The sequence below is a fragment of the Rhipicephalus microplus genome, chromosome X (genome assembly GCF_043290135.1).
Source record: "Rhipicephalus microplus isolate Deutch F79 chromosome X, USDA_Rmic, whole genome shotgun sequence".
Lineage (NCBI taxonomy): Eukaryota > Metazoa > Arthropoda > Arachnida > Ixodida > Ixodidae > Rhipicephalus > Rhipicephalus microplus.
Window position 1 is genome coordinate 47294577 of NC_134710.1, and position 17733 is coordinate 47312309.

The 17733-nt window shown below is 45.6% G+C and overlaps 1 protein-coding gene across 1 annotated transcript in view; it reads left to right on the forward strand.

Moving 5' to 3' along the window:
* LOC119176644 (rho GTPase-activating protein 6) overlaps nucleotides 1-17480 on the forward strand; it is a 51941-nt gene extending 34461 nt beyond the window's left edge. Inside the window, exons 5-11 of the mRNA XM_075876334.1 lie at nucleotides 3319-3448; nucleotides 9636-9691; nucleotides 10986-11139; nucleotides 11977-12128; nucleotides 14094-14276; nucleotides 14710-14810; nucleotides 15611-17480. Of these exons, the coding sequence (XP_075732449.1) occupies nucleotides 3319-3448; nucleotides 9636-9691; nucleotides 10986-11139; nucleotides 11977-12128; nucleotides 14094-14276; nucleotides 14710-14810; nucleotides 15611-15827 (993 nt within the window). The 3' untranslated portion in view covers nucleotides 15828-17480. The remainder of the gene's footprint in view (nucleotides 1-3318; nucleotides 3449-9635; nucleotides 9692-10985; nucleotides 11140-11976; nucleotides 12129-14093; nucleotides 14277-14709; nucleotides 14811-15610) is intronic.
* The last annotated feature ends 253 nt before the right edge of the window (nucleotides 17481-17733 follow it).

Here is a 17733-nt window from a genome sequence, read left to right on the forward strand (position 1 = left end):
TTGTTTGGGCTGTCGCTAAGTTTCGCCCGTACCTGTTCGGTCGCAGTTTTACTGTTGTAACTGATCATCATGCGCTCTGCTGGCTGTCGTCTCTGAAGGATCCCACGGGACGTCTCGGTAGTTGGTCTCTCCGCCTCCAACAACACACCTTTTCGGTCGTGTGTAAATCTGGTCACATTCATCAGGACGCCGACTGCCTGTCACGGTATGCAGGGGATCCGCCAGGTGCCCCAGAGAGAGCTACTTGGGCTTCCGTCTTATCAATACCAGACTTTCTTGATATCGCTTCTTAGCAACAACGCGACCCGGATTTACTTCCCATCATAGAAAGCCTGAGTTACGCTACTCCACCCACTTCTCTGAACTTGTATTTCTTTCATGAAGGGGTTCTCTGCCGCCACAACATGCACCTCAATGGTCCTGACCACCTTCTCGTCGTGCCTTCCTATTTGCATGTATATGTTCTCCGACAGCTTCACGATGAATCTGCCGCTGGTCACCTGGGAGTCACCCGCACTTATGATTGCGTCTAGTGTCGTTTTTTTCTGGCCACGCCTATATCGCTCTGTGCAAAAGTATGTCGCCAGCTGCGACCTTCGTCAACGTCGAAAACGCTGAACATCGCTTGCAGCTGGCCTCCTTCACCCTATTGAGCTATCTGGAGAACCATTCTACCGCGTAGGGCTCGACTTTTTCGAGCCATTTACCACTTCTGCATCCAGGAACAAATGAGTTGTCATGGTGACCGACTACGCGACACGTTACGTGATCACCCGCGCTCTCCCAACCAGCTGCGCTACCGATGTCGCAGACTTTCAACAGCACGACATCATTTTGCATCACGGTGCTCCTCGACAGCTCGGTACTGACCAAGACCGATACTTTTTATCTCACGTCGCCCAGGATATCGTACGTTCCCGTTCCACGAACGACAAGTTCACAATGGCATACCATCCACAAACTAATGAGCTTACAGAGTGCCCGAGTCACACTATCACGGACATCTTGTCGATGTATGTTTTTCCAGACCACCGCGATTGGAATGCATCGTTACCCTTCGTCACCTTCGCGCACAACTCCTCCAAACATGACACCGCAGGCTATTCCCTTTTCTACCTTCTTTATGGACATCAAGCCTCTCTGCCTCTTGATACACTCTTTCCTGCTGGTTCCAGCTCTCCTGTGACATACGTCCGCGAAGCCATAGAACGAGCCGACGCAGAACGACAGATTGCCTGAGAACGACGCATAATTCCTTAATCCTCTCAGAAAGATCGGTACGCTCGTCACCACAGTGAAGTCTCGTATGCACCCGGTTCTCTACTACTCTTGTAGACCCCATGTCGTCACATCGGCCTCTAGAAAACCTTTCATTTTGCTATGACGGACCATACAAAGTTCTACTCATGGTCTCTAACCTCCCCTACAAAATACAGTGAGTCGCCATTGAAGCGCACTCAACGCCACCACCACCTACTCTTGTGCACGTCGTAAGACTGGAGCCTTATGTGTGTACACCACGGGGTAGTAGTACAAGGCAGTAGTGGGATTGTGGCATACACCGGTAGAGGGTCTCTGCCTGGAGCATATGTTGACGTATCTATCTTTATTATACTACAGAGTCACGTCAGCGGCACTTCCATGTATCTCTCTCTCCTCTTAATGTTTTTTTCAAACAGACGGGCACGAATAAGGGATGCATATGTATGAGTGGGGACATTTCTTCTTCGTGCCCGTGTGCTGTTGAGGTGATATAGTTCCATCTAGGCCGAGTGGAAGTATTGTCTGCCCTCATTTCTTTTCGCGCTACGATCTTTTTCGTCAAGAAGCCGCGTGTGGGTCAGTTTTACGTATAGAGTGTCCCGTTGCGTGCGCCTCTTATATGCTCTTCATTGGCTCCTTCCTGATCAGCTTATCTTCCTCACGGTCGTTTGTTGCATTAGCCCGCAAGTGACCTTCATGAATTGGCACCGAGTCCGAGCAAAAAAGACCAGCCAGCTAGCAGCTTTTTATCCGTAGCGGGACTTTAAAAACGTGTCCACGCTGTCCTGCGCTCAGGGTCTCCGTGATCCTTTGTAGTAGAGAAAACGGCGACTCGCGATTGTCCCGACCAGACGCTTTTAGCGGCGTTTATCATCTCTATCCGTCTTCACGCACAAAGTGTGACAAGAAAAAGTGCCTCCGTCGACACTTCGGTTCCCGCGAAGCAACCCGTTCAGTGCCACGCGGAGCCTTCGAAGTTTATTTGCATCCCCCCCCTTAATTCTCTCTCAACTTGAGAAGATGCTGCGTACTCGTCTTCTCTACAGCTCATCTGTTTATATTCATTTACGGTGAATCTCAAGTGGTCTTGGAACACGGCCTGATGAAATAACATGAGCTAACGATTGTTTTCTGAGTTTGTTTCTGGATTTGCAACGACCTAGAAGAGCCTTTACAAGCGGGTCTAAAAAATAACGTCTGTTGGTGATCCATTGCTCACTGTACGCTCATTGTATGCCATGACTAGTGCCGGTGGGTGGTACGTTTTTTTACTTGCTACTATAACTATAACAAATTGAGGGTAATGGAACAATAAACAACAGTGTCTGTGCTCGCCCCGAGGTTATTCGAGCGCTCGTCCAGCACGGTAGTGATGGACAACATCCGTATTATCGAACTGGCCTTCAAATGACCAAATATTATTAATCAGAGTAATTTTATTTGGGGCTTTTGGCCGCAAACCGCCATATGATTATGAGATACTCCGTATAGGAGAGGACTTTGGGAATTTCGGCCATCTGATTCTCTTTGCCGTGCACTGACTCCACACAGTACATGGGCCTCAACAATTTCTCCTCCATCAAAATGCGACCGTCGCGACAGGGATTGAACTCGCAACCTTTGGTTCAGCAGCCGAGTGCCATAGCAACAGCTCCACTGAGGTTCAAATTTATTTATTTATTACATACTGCAGTCCGTAGACCAAGCAGGGCCTCACCTCACCCGTCGCAGTAGGAAAGTGGCTATGGTGCTGGACTGGTGAACTGAAGGTCATGGGATCTGTTGTGGGCTTCGGTCCGGTGGTTAAATTTCTATGAAGGCAAAACACTACATGTCGTGTCATTAGAGTAGGGTGAACGTTAAATAACACTATGTGGTGAGAATTTCTGGATAATAATAAGTATATAATAATTGTATTCTTATTATTTATTATTATTATTATTATTATTTGGTTTGGATGTTTAAGCTGTGGTGCTGGCTTTAACACGATTGCGGCCATATACTGCGAATTCGTCGTTCTCGTAACTCAATGACAATAACGTTGCCAACGCACAGGATTCAGTGGAGTCTGTACGGCTCCCCAGCTCAACCACAAATGCCGGCGGCGACGACGACGGCCTCACTGTTCACGGGCCCCAAGTTCCGCGCGTCGTCAACTGCTGCCTAAACTACCTCGAAAAGTATGGTGCGTATCTCGCGCGTGTCATGGCCGAAAACGCACGTGGCATTCCCTCGAGTCAGCGTAACCATTTCTGCATTCTACTTCCCCATCAGTTGCGTATCTGAGGTGTAGCGCACTAGGCTAGTGCCTTCCCCCCCTCTCCTAAATTTTGTTTTATTATGGTGTACCGAGCGCAAAACGACACACGTCCGCAATTTTAGGGTCTAAGCTCCTTGGTCCCTCGTAGTATGTTGTAATAGCCACTTCTAGCAAGTTTCAAGAATGGCTCACTGGAAGGCGTTGTGTGCATATGTCCTTGACAGTGGTTCGGACTGTCATGGTGGAAGGACGTGTTTTTCGAGCGCTCCCGCTCGACTGCGCAGATAAGTAGTTGTGCTTGTGGGAGCTTCTCTTTATAAATACAAGGCAGCAGTTTATATCTTTGTGGCACTTATTTTATTTTACGGCTTTTTTGGGGGTCAGTAACCAGGTATTTATTAGTTTGTGCGTGTGTTTGTTTTTTTGTGTACTTTTTTTTCTTTTGCCACCCCGTAGTGGAGATGCATGTACAATGAACACGGAAATTTTTGTATTAGAGCTTAAACTTCATTTTTTTTTTGTAGGGCAGGGCCCGAGTTTCGTAATTATCGAGTGAGACAAGTCATAGGGACAATTGGTGTCAGAGAGACATGGTTAAAAAGACTGTAAAGTGTTCAGAATGCGGCGTGGGGTAGAAACTGGACCCAAGTGTAGAAGCGGATAGAGAAGAGGCTGCCGCGAAGTGTAGGCAATGTTAGGTCGAGGAAAAAATGGAGAAAATGATGGTTGCCCAGAGTTACCTGCTGATGAGAATCACCAAGCTAGAGACTGCGTTGCCGACGGAGCAAGAGAAAACGAGGGCAATGGGAGAAAGGCTAAAGTCCGCTTAGGAAGCGCTAGCCAAGGTGAACAGAGGAGCAGCCTGTGGAGAAAACAGTAGGAAACCGGAAACCAGAACGGCGGGAAAGAAAGAGCAAGCACGTTTGAAAAAAACAGGTTCAGTCTGTTCAATTGGCGCAAGGCCCAGCTTCAACGAAGTAGTCGTGGGGCTGGGAGGGGACACAGCAGCCAGCGTCACAGGTGCAAGCAACCCCCTGGCGCAGGACGCTCCAGCTGAAAAGTCGCAGCATGTGATAATCACCGTGGACTCAAATTGAATCGATGCACAGAAGCCATCAAAGAGAGGGTAAGAGGTGACAAGAGGGTTCCAGTAGGGGCGTTCCCAGGACGCAAGCTCGAAGCAGTCATGAGGCAAGCGAGCGCAAAACTCAAACCTACAGCTGATAGACTAAACCTCGTGATAATTTCAGGCGTTCTAAACGATGTCTTAAATGAAGATACAGCAGGACTAGCAACCACACTGGCGAAAGGCGTCGATGACATGCACGCCACTTCACCTGAGGTACAGGTAGTGATATGCACGATACTGGAGGTACCGGTGCGTGATAGCAACCTGCAAAGAATGGTTGTCAACGCAAACCAAGAGATATGGCGGATGGGTTGAGAGAAAGCCTTGGAGGTGGGTGAAATAAACAGAGAGGTGCATAGGTGGGGTGATTTTCAACAAGACAGAATTCACTTCGATGGGCGGCTAGGTCATCAAATGGGTTGGTGACTTGCAGGACGCGCAGTAGCTTTTTTGGGGGGCAAGCGGGCACGTCAGGATGCAGGATAGCTAGTAACGAGGAAAACAATTAGAAAGACTCTTTGACAGGTAGTATGGACAGATACGATTCCAAAGTGGCACCAGTATCTAAGATAGGTAGAGTGCGGGGCAGAAAGAGGCACAGCCACGAGCGCCGATCCACTTCATACATGGGGTATATTAACATGCATGGTGGTTGGAATAGGCTGAAGTGGGAAGAGATAGAAGAACAGTTAAGGGAGGAGAGGCCTATGGTATACGGTTTCTTAAAAACACATCACAGGGACATGTAACAACCTCCTAACAATCCTGACTACGCGTGGGAATATTGTAATAGAACAGAAGGCAGCAGAAAGGGTGGTGGTATTGGGGCAATAATAAATAAAAGTACAGACTGGCAAAGGGTCAAGCAGGAGTGCAAGGAACATTTATGGCTAAAAGGGAAAGTGGCAGGTCAAACGACACTTGGTTGGTTTCGTGTACTTGTGGACGGTTGCAAAGGCCAGAGAGGAAAACCAGGCAATGGTAGAGTGTATACCAAAAGACATTCAGGAGTTAGGAGTAGAGTGCGAGATAGTTATACTAAGAGATATGAATGCGCACATAAAAGATATAGATGGGTATACCGACCAGAAAGCAAAATGATCGTAGATAAGTGTGAAAGGCTTGATTTGATCATTTGCAACAGTACCAAGAAGTGTGAAGGGAAAATAACATAGGAGGTAGGAAGGCTGCAGTCGACGATAGATTACGCACTGATGTCACATAGGATGTATCATAAGCTCAGGGGAATGCACATAGATGAAGATGGCTCTAGAAATCAGGGTAGTGATCACAAACGTATCAAGCTAAGTTTTGAAAGAGCAGTGAAAGTGGGAAGGAGACAAGATGAACAACTACAGGAAAATTTCTATTCAAAAAGGCAAATTGAAATAGCCACTCAACAAATAGAGAAAGTAATCACTGAGTATAATAAAAAAGTGTGGACATACGCGAATATAGTTAGACTGTTTGAGCTAGAGCTTGCTAAGGCAAGTGACAAGTTACCCCGGGTAAGAAGACACAAACCCCAAAGTTGGTGAGCTGAGGAAGGTAAGAGAGCTATATCGAAACGTCAGGAAGCCTCTAGGAAACACAGACATGCTAAGCAGAGGGGTGTACCGGCAGATAATATTGAAAGAAAATGGGAAACCTTTCTACGCTGTAAAAGGGATGCATCCCTTCTGATCAATGAAAAGATTAAAAGAAAGGGAGCTCAGTGGCTCGCAGAAGTACATAAAAAAGATAAAAAGGCAGCCGCTAAATTTTCGAACCCACTAAACTCCATAATAAATAAGCCGAGCTTAGAGCAGAGGTTTATAACTACAGCTCAAGGTGCTAGGCTAGAAGGAGACGAAGCTATTGAATATACAAGAACAAGGGTGACAGAAAATTTTCCACAAATAAGTGCTTTATGCACCACAATAGACAAGGATGAATCAAGTGCCGCAATGGCTCAATTTTCACAATGAGAGTGGGAAAGGGCTGAGAAAAAGGTTCCTAGTAGTACATCAAAAGGCCCAGATGACATTCCAATTATGCTGATAAAGACATTATTTCCGAAGTCTAAGCAGACTTTGAAAGAGGCAGTGAGCAAAATAATAATCGATGGTGAAGTTCCCGATAGATGGAAACTTAGCAGGACGAGCATGATCTATAAAGGAAAGGGGGACAAAGCTCACATAAACAACTACCGTCCTATAACGGTGACATCAGTGGTCTACAGACTGGCAATGCAGATTATAAAGGAAAGACTGCAGGCATGAATAGAGGATGAGGGGGTGCTGGGGGAACTGCAGAATTGGTTTCGGAAACACAGGAGGTTGGAAGACAATCTGTTCTCACTGACGCAGTGCATCGAAATAGGAGAAAGAACACAGGCCCCTGTGGCTAGCATTTTTTGGATATCAAGGGAGCGTACGACAGCGTGGTTCAAGAGGAATTGTGGGGAATACTGGACACACTAGGCGTGGCAGATGTAGTCACTAATCTTTTAAAGAATATCTATAAAGGTAACAAAGCAGTTATAAAGTGGGAAAAACAGGTATTCAAGCCTGCAGAGTTGAAACGCGGGCTTAGGCAGGGGTGTCCCCTGTCACCCTTATTATTCATGAAGTACCTACAAAGATTAGAGGCCAAATTAGAGGGAAGTGGACTGGGCTTCAACTCCTCTTTTGTCCAACATGGAAAACTCATTGAACAGGCACTACCAGCATTGATGTACGCAGATGATATAGTGCGATTGGCCAAGGAAGATTTGCAGAGATTGGTGGACATCTGCGGTAATGAGAGAGATAGGTTAGATTTCAGATTCAGTAAGGAAAAATCAGCAGTCAAGATTTGTAATGATAATGAAGGAAGTGAGCTTAGAATACAGGAGGTCACGCTAGAGATAACGGATAAATACAAATATCTTGGCGTATGGATAAACAATGGGGCCGAATACCTAAGGAAACACGAAATATACCAGACAACTAAAGGTAACAGAAATGCAGTGGTAATGAAAAACAGGGCACTGTGGAATTACAAAAGGTATGATGTTGTGAGAGAAATATGGAAAGGGGTCATGGTTTCTTTTCTGACATTCGGCAATGCGGTCTTGTGCATGATCAGAAGTTCAAGAAGATTAGAAACTAAGCAACGTGGAATAGGTAGGCTTGCCTAAGGAGCTCACGAGAATACACGAAATCAGGGAGTACAAGGCGAAATGGGATGGACATCATTAGAGGGCAGGGAAGCTAGCAGCAAGATAAAAATTGAGAAGCGATTGAGAGAAATTGGGGAGGGGCGGTGGGCTAGGAAGCTATTCAGCTACTTGTACATGAAGAATGTCAATTCAAAATGGTGGAAGCGAACCAGAAAATTGACTGGTAAAAACTTAGAAAACAGCCAGGGGCCAAACCTAAAAGAATTATTCGTTAAGAAGGTGAAGGAAGCTGAGACCGATATGTGAAAAATTGTCATGATTAAGATGTCCGCACGAGAGATCTATCGAACTTTTAAGCAGGAAATTGCCAAGGAAAAGATCTAGGATAATACTCGGGGTAGTTCTCTACTGTTTCAGGCCAGAACGGGAGTATTGCAAACCAAGACATATCGGGCCAAACACGAAGAAGTAGACAGGGTATGCAATGCGTGTGGAGAGGAAGAAGAAACTGCCAAACTCTTCATAATGTTCTGTAAAGGGCTTCACCCTTTTGTTCAGGATGATGACGCAGAGTTTTTCAAAGCACTGGGGTTTAAGGACATTGAGGGCAAAATAGACTTTAAGCGGGCAGAATTACCTAAAAGGAGGTTCTCTGATTGGTGGCTAAAATCAAGGCACGAGTGAAAATCAAACCCTTCACTGCAAAGTACGATTCCTCAACCTCACTATTTGAAGAAAAAAAATCTAGTTTTTTGTTCATTAGGTATTATGGCTTGGTGGCGCTAGCCGCCCAATCTAAAGGGTACAGCCACATCTATCCATCCATCCATCCATCTATCCTTGGAAGTAATAAAACTAGATGGTGTTCATGGTTTCCTTATATTTGACGGTTAGATAGAAGGCGATGTTATAACATGAAATTCGCGGTATCTCAACGGAGAGGATGATGATGAGTGGGGCAAAGCGTCCGTCTGTCCGATGCGTGCTCTAGTGTGATACGAGCGGACAGACAGACAGACGGACGGATGTTTCGCCCCACTCACCATCATTCACTCCGATAATATGCTGTGGTTTTTCCGCCTGATTCCCATTTCAGATCAACGAAATGCCCCCTCCCCTCTTCCTGAAGAACAAAAAATTGCTGCGTACACCCTTGCACCCCGTGCCCGCGTATTGTGTTCACAGATGCAGAGTTGCCCCGATATATCTATACTTTAGAAACACCTGTGCTATCGCGAAGAAAGCCATTAGCATAACGGTTCAATGTATCTGTGCAATAAGTCAGCCAGGCACCTTGTTTGTTAAAATCTACCTGACTTTCTACTGCATTCACGCTGATTTTGGGTCATGCCTTCCTTGAGTTGTGCAGTCTGCGACATATGTATAAACACTTCAGGTCTTGAACGGCATTTCTTTTCACTTCTAATCAGACTCTCCGTATTGTATGAGATTATTCTTCTTTAAAGTGTAACTACCTTAGTAGCCAACACCATACCCAACAGCGCCGAAATTTTGAGAGCGAATGTGGTATGTTTAACTTAGCGAGCTTCAAGCTATGAACTTTGCGTAATGTGTATCTGCTGATGCCCGGTTGTTAATATGTAGGTGTTAATGTTTACTCAACTGACAGCAGCGACGCGTCTCGTGAACAGTCGAGTGTGGGACCTAGAGAAGTAAGGTTCTCCCTACTCTGTAAATATATGTGGTGAAACCAGCTTTACAAGCATTGCAAAAACGTGCATTTTCACTTCCGGTCCGTAGAGCTAATTAGTCCTGACTACGTGTGAACGCAACTCAGGGGGAACAGGTGGCACTAATAGTGTGCATTGCTTGCATCGCAGGTCTGAACACCGTGGGCATATTTAGAGTCAATGGGTCAAAGCGACGAGTTCGCCAGGTAAGGATGCAGTTCTGTTTTTAGTACTGTGACTACATTCATAATCTGGTGATATAGGCTTTATATGCTCAGTATTATTTAGAGTAGTTTGTTTCTATATAAAGTGTACTTCTTCCACTTACAATGCTTTAGTGCAAGTCTATCATTATCAACCTTACATGGCTAGCCACCATAGCAGCATCTTATGGATTGTTGATCACATTAAATATACATAACGGAACTATGCTCAAATCTGAGTCAACAAAAGAAGGCAAGCCAAGAACTTATGTTCCAGCGAACAAACACCCTGTAGTCAAAAGGATACATGCCAGCGCCAAATACAAATAGTGACACTTGCAGTGCCGTAGCGCCACATTTACACAAAGACTTGTTTTACCACTATTTCTCATCGACTGGATTCGATAGCAGAATTTATGAAGTGTCACTGAATAGTACATTCGTTGTTGCCGCATCCTTTGTACTGGAAGGATTATTGACATGAATATTTTTTACTGATAGCACGTGTAACTCTATGTTGCATATAATATAACCATAGTCTGAGTGTATTCAAGTAATGTCACCAGGAAAATTATATCTGCCTAAAGCCAAGTTCACAAGGCTTTTTGGTGAAAGGGTAAATTCGTTATAGAAGAAGAAACAGAAGGGGCAGTTTAAAAAGAAAAAGAATGAGCGCATAACGCATAGGCGTACCAGCCGAGGAGGCAAGGTGAGCGCGAGCCCCCCCCCCCCCCGCCCCCCCCTGAGAGAAAGATGGGGAGGCTCAACCCCCCCAACTTTCGACAGGGGTCATTCTTGGCTGCATGGTGGGGAAATTAACAAGTAATTTCAAGTAAGATGTAGTTTTTCATCACAACAGTAATTGCTCAATTATGTTCCTAACGGAGAATGAAACTTTTACCAGGCTATGTTACAAGATAGTGAAATTTTGCCGACCTTGCTGCTTTGATTATATATATATATCCCGGCTGACGAGCTAGGTAGGCATGCTGCCCCCCCACCCACCCCCGATCGCGACAGAGTTGGTACGCCACGGACTGAGCGCTATTTCTGTGCCCTTTTTTCTTCGCTCCTCTTTTTTTTTTCTTACCCTGTTGACTCGACCTTGCGGCGCATATGCCTCGTAAACCATATAGGCCAGCCAGTCCAACAAACGACTCGGTTAATGTGCACAGTTAGTTTGCCACTGGTCACAACTGACACATTTCTGGGTTTGTTTTTGTTGTATGAAAAATTCCAAAATGTGGGAGCAATGACGTATGATCAAATATTTGTTATTTAAAACTAATTAACGCAGTTGCGCGACGAGTTTGACAGCGGTCGCGAGGTGCACCTTGACCTGGAGAGGCCTCACCCGCACGACGTGGCGCAGCTGCTTAAGGAATTTTTGCGCGAGCTGCCTCAGCCACTCCTGACCTGTGACCTTTACCAGCCTTTCCTGTACACCCAGCGTAAGTGCCACGTGTGTTCCCATCCTATTTAACCTGGTGTTTGTACACCACTTCTGTTAACTCCGAGCCCACTTATTCAGCACTAATTTTTTTTGTTTCCATTGATGATGATTCCTCACCTTCTTTTGTCCTATTGAACTCAGCACTTCAAGTTCAGTAATTTTCAATTCAAGCATAATTTATTATGAATTCATATTTAGAATTGTCACAGTTATGTACACGAAGATTGTGCATTGTGGCCACTTGATTTCTTGTGCGTGAGAAACGCAACGGGCCGTTTACTGTTTGCATGCGTGTATCTCTTGTACATGTCGAACTGTAATGATTGCTGTTAACCTGTTAATTTGCACATGTTTCTTCTGTATTTCCTCCGCTTTGATATGTATACGTACATATATTTCGCATATTGCTGTCTTACTCAATGTCCCCCATAGGGCTTCATCGTAGCTTAAAATAAAAAAATGTGGACGTCTGGGCACAGCAAATGTCGGCTACGGGTGTGACCTAACGCATTTACGCTGCGCTATAGGCGACCACTTGTTAAATCTTGCTTCAAGATCATATGGGCATGGTCGTTGTTTTTTTTTTTTTTTCAGCAAGAAGAATAAGTGCTTGCGCAGATATAGCGAGGATAACACATTTTCTTTATGCGTGAAAATAAGCAACCAGTTTAGCTTAACCAGGTCTACTGAGAAGCGTTCTTTGTTCGAGTCGAAACATACTTCGCCTCGATGACGGTCAAATCAGTCGCGACATTAAAATAAAACAAACAGACCAGGTGTACTACTCCATGAGGATACGCAGACTCATGATGTCGCACAACCGCCCCTCACGTAGGTGTTCAGGAAAAGGCCAAGCAGCTGGACATCCTGCAGCAGTTGGTGCGCCTCCTGCCCACGCACAGCAGGGACACCCTGTGGGCCCTCCTCAAGTTTCTAAACACTGTAGCCGAGAACTCGGTCGACAAGAAGTCTTCCACGGGACAGACCGTGAGTGCTTGCTTGAGCGTGCATTCTCTATAGTAGCGCATGCCTGAACAAATGTTTTATCTGCACGACCATTCTGCTCATCATCTAGTATACGTTAGGAATCTGAGCATGAGATAGCGGTTTCGACCTTAGGTGCAGTGGTAGTACTAGGGTGTTATGAGGCAGAGTTATTGATGTCACTATCGAGGCTATCGATAGCTGAGTCACTACTGAACTCCATCAGAAAATGACAGCGCTAATTCAAACAGCGACTGAGAAACATCACACGAGGAAAGCGCCCGTGTGATGTTTCTTAGTCCACGTTTGATTTGACGCTGTTTATTCCTGATTGATCCACATCCAAGAGCTCACATTCATTCACTTCTAAATTATATAACCATCGATGAAAAAAAACTATCGATAGCACTGTCCTCAGTGCGGTCGTTAGTATATCATCGCTCGCGCGAACTCATCACAACACAGACTTCGTCAGTCACCACATCTCCTAGTGCGTGATGTACCGTTAGGCAGGAGAGGCAATCTAAATGCAAGAAAAAGGACGTGCTTCAATACCTTTTCAAAAATTCTTGGCTGAAACTTGATAGTTACGACGAAGTGATCCTACGTAGCAAAAAGTAAGCCCCTACTTGTGGCGTAACTGGGCGGTTTCAAGCTGGCACTGCGTTCGTAATTTCAGTATAAAATATCAACAACGAAGTTTACTGATTGTGTGGTGTAGCTTGCTATTTTTGAATGTCGTTTTATGGATAGACACATTCCAGTTTTTTTCACCGCTGGAATAATTTTTTTCGCAAAATTGGTGGTTCATGGCGATAATAATTTTCCATCTGCGACACACGGCGAACCAGGAGCACGCCAGCTGTGCTGTAAAATGCGCCCAAAAACTAAGTGAACTGAGTATTGCTGATGATATGCCCCGCCGCTGTGGTCTAGTGGCTAAATTATTCGGCTGCTGACCGGCAGCTCGCGGGAGCAAATCCCGGCTGCAGCGGCTGCAGTTCCGATGGAGGCGGAAATACTGTAGCCCCGTGTGCTCAGATTTGTGTGTGCGTTAAAGAACCACAGGTGGTCGATATTTCCGAATCCCTACACTACGGCATCTCTCATAATCATATGGTTGTATTGGCACGTTAAACATCACATATCAACCAATCAATTGATTATTGCTGATAGTATAGAATAGATATATCAGGAACGTTAGGGAATTATCTGGTCAACAAACAGAATATTTATTCACAGTTTCATTGGTAGTTATTTTGATAGTAATACTACTTATTATACTATCGATTGCACTATCGGTAGTTTCTTCGAAATATCATTAGTTTAAAAAAATCTTTCGAATGTATTGACAGTCAAATCACCGTTGGTTTTGGATCAGGAGGGCATGGAAATACTACAAATGGTGTTTAATCCAGAACCTCTATCTCGCTACACCGTTCCTCGAGGCTGTTGCCGTTGGCTTGAGCACTCTGCACTAGCACTCGTTAACGTGCATGCGCATAGGACTAAAGCGTGCTAGGATGTAGCGTTTTACCGTAATGTTGCATCTGTCACAGTCTACGCTATACATTTATTGCGAGTAGCATTGCATTTTCAAAGCTATCTCTACTGGCCACCATTACGAATTTGAGGTGTTGGGTACAAATTTGTTGTTTATATAAATTTAGACAGCTGGGCATCGCCATTTTGGGCTGTTAAGTCGATGTTTGTTGGTTTTTTCGTGTGTTTCGTGTATTGCGACGTGAATGATTAAGTTCATGAAAAATCGTATGCAACCCCTTATTTCTTTTCATGCGTATGCGTTCGGCCGTAACAATGTTCGTTTGGTTGTCCCAGTATGGCGGCACTGAAACCCATCTATCTGGTAAATAGTCTGTAGTTGCTGCCGACTATATAGACGGTTGCTAACTGTCGTCCCATATGATGCTGGTGTGCGTGCATTGACACGCGCGTTTGTGTGGGCAGCTTCCAGGAAACAAGATGGACACCCACAACCTGGCCACCATGTTGGGGCCCAATATTTTGCGCCTCAGCAATACTTCCGAGAAGGACAAATTCATCGTGGAGAACAACGAGAGGGCCGAGGAGCACGGGGAGGTCATCCTTGTCGTGCGTCAGCTGATCGACAACTACCAAGACCTCTTTCAGGTGAGCGCACGAAAAAAACGTTTGAAATAGCCGTACTGTATGTGTTCTATCAACTCCCCCTAGAAAAATTATGCCAAAAACTTGAACCGCGAACGCGCCGCGCTCCCTCAGATTTTACCCTCCCCCTCCGGTACGAAGGCGAACGCCACTTCGAACACAGCAACGCTCTTACAGTCGCCTCGGAGCAACTGTGATGTCACGCATCAGAGTGGTACGGAGACGAGTGGTCGCACGCGGCGGACGGTCGCAACACGCGGTAGAAGGAATGGCCTCCAAGATTTTGTGCTCGCTGCAAGCTCTCAATTGAAGAAAGAGATAAGTTCCAGGCATGGTTTTTTTAGGAGGCGTTGGTTCTATCATATTTATCACGGGCCTGGTGAAATGCAAACTGACCTAGTCCCCTTCTTTACTCTCCATCTGTTGTGTGGCGTAGGTATCGGCTGAAGACTTGGACCGTCTATACAGAAGGCTTCTCGTCGATAGCCCCGAGGACCTTGAAATCCTCCTCAGGAGGCGCTTCCACTGTGCACCTGGGTAATTCTTCTTGCTTGCCATGCATCTGCGTTCATTCTGTTTAAATGTTTACTGAATATAAACTATGATTTCTAAATAAAGAAGTCACAGTTCCGCCTTATGCGATAGGAAAATACTGGAATGTTATAGGCATCTGTAAGCCGCCTGTATACTATGTGGCGTAACTTTAAAACTACGGCGGAAGACTACAAGACCGTTGCAGCAATCGAGACTACCTTTGTGCTGTCAATTACTTTATCCTAAACATAACGGTGAGACCAGCGGGTGAAAAGTGCCGTCTGCTGATACCCTTAGAGGCGAGCGCGCGCGATGGCGCCAGAATGGGCAAAATGTGGATGATGATGACGAAGAAGGTGGTGACAGTTCGAAGCTGATCTCATATTTGTTTCGGGCGGGCAAGCTTAACTGGTCCTAACGATAGAACAAAAAAAAATTTACAAAGTAGCCAAGCAGGCGCCCATCTGCTCCGTGGGCCTTTCGCGCGACGAAAGATGGCCAGCACGCTTCCTCTTCTCTGATAAGCGGTCGTGCTCTGCGCTGGCACGCTTTTATTCGCGAATAGAAAATATACAGCTCGCCAGGCGCTGTTATCAATTTTAGCTTTATGTGGAACATCACGGAGGCGGCGACCGCGATGCAAAATGTGCACCGAGAGTGTCGATATAAATGTGTTCCGGCACGATCGAGTAAAAGTGGAAGAATTACTTAGTCGGCCTATCATTTCATCTTGTAATAACAAAGCTAATATTGATAAGTTGGCGTAGTGATCATTGAAAGAGTAAATGACTACTTTGTTGCAGAGTTCCACGCGCTGTTCAAAGATCTGAAGAAGACGACGTGGGCAACCAAGTCAATGCAGAGGACGACGAACAGGAGAACAGCACGGGGAAGGAGGAAAAGGCCTTCAAGAAAAGCAAGATGTTGGCGTTTTCCGTACTTAGCTGCTTCGGCGGCTCATCGGAGAAGCGGCACGACTCGGGCGACGCGTCTTGTCGGCCGCCCACATCGTCATACTGATGATGTTTGAATTTTTTTTATCGATTCACCATTCCGCCATGTCACAATAGTCTGCCTCATACCACGTTTCGGTGCTCTCTGCCAACCTGCACCTACTCTCCGATGTCTGTCAGTACCTCGCAGTTCACTGCTCACTGCACAGAGAACAATCGTAGTGTCTATAAAGGTAAATTGGTATCCTTCACAAGAAATCCCTGTCAAAAGAGTAGCTAATTTACCTTTATGTGAATGCTGAACTCTCTGTCGTAATTGATATCCTCTGTCGGGATGACAGGATTGTCATGCTCGAGAAAGCTTCTACGCACCGTTTTTTCGGATCTTGCCCACGAGTCTCATTCAGGCATTAGCCGTACCGAAGCTCGCCTGAGAGAGCCTTATTGGTGGCCGTGAATGGATAGCCAGAGTGAGTAATTGGTGCGCAGATTCGTGATTTGCCATTCTTCTCACAAATCCGGTCGTACCTTTCCAGCGCCACTGCAACCTGTTCGTCTTCCTGAGGCGGCGTGGGAAAAATTTGCCATCGACGTTGTGGGACCTTTCACGAGAGCTTCGGCCGATTACCAATTTGCAGTTACTGTAATTGACTATTATAGCAAGTGGCCTGAAGTGGCTTCCGTGCGAGATGCGATCACGTCTACGGAGAAGTTCTTACTTCAACATTTTGCACGAGAAGGATACCCATGTGGTATTCTATCTGAACATGGACAACAGTTTTCTTCAGCAAACTTTGACGAATTTCTCGCAGAGCGCGGAATAACGCACTACTACTCCTCTGTGTATTACTTACAGCCTAACGCCTTAGTCAAAAGATTCAATGAGGTGCTGAAGTCATATATTCAGCCAGCTCTGTTTGAACTGCGTGATTTAAGAACAGCCATGCTTGATTACCTGCAACTATAACGCTAAACACTTTACGTGGCTACTGGTGCAGCACCCGAAGTTTTTCATAGACGCCAACCTCGACCCAGACTTGACATTGTGGAATTACCTGACAAATGCTTCATTACGGACCCGTCAAGAGCGATTGAGCAGTTGTGAGTGCTACACCGATAAAATTTCCCGCCGCGGTGGTTTACATATGGTGCTTTTGAAACATTAAACTCCAGATATCAATCAATACACCGAATAAAAACTTGGAGCCGAAGAACCCAGTTTCGTCATTGGTGATTACGTGCGTGTTAAGGCATCTGCAGTCAATTGCAAGCTGTCCGCTCAATTGTCATCGCCCAAGAACATCATTGGATAACGTGGACCGGCCTCGTATTTCTTGAACAATCTTCATCTGTGGAACGCATCCACGTTAGCCGCAGTTCACATCAGAGCAGTCGACAAAATGAAATCATGCACCTCTGCTGTTATGAACTGGTGACCTGCACCTAATCGGTCGTATAGTGCACCACAGCCTGACACCTCTGCTTTTATGAAATGGTCACAGCATCTAATCGGTCTTCTAGTGCACCACAACCTGACACATCTTCTCTTGTGAATAGTCACCTGCATCTAATCACTTGTGTAATGCACTACAACCCAACACATCAAAAGTGGATTGCCATGAAAATTCAGACCCTGGATCATCTCTACCAGTGGGCACGCAAACTTCAACCAGTCTCTCAGTATTAAATGCACCTGTAAGAAAAAGCCAGCGAAAAAAAAGACCCCGAAGATATTGCAAGACTTCCTTGGGGTTAAACAAAACCACCCCTTGCGTCTGTTTTTATTTTTATTTTTATTTTTTTGCAAGAAAGGATATGTCACATAAGGCGTCGCTACCGACTACAGCGCTGTGCGATGGCATGCACTCGGTGGTCACCACAGAGAGGAAGAAGATAGAATACACAAGATGTCTCCACTTTTGCTATGACTTTCATTGTGTACAATGTCACACAGTCTTCTCCAGCTGCTTTTT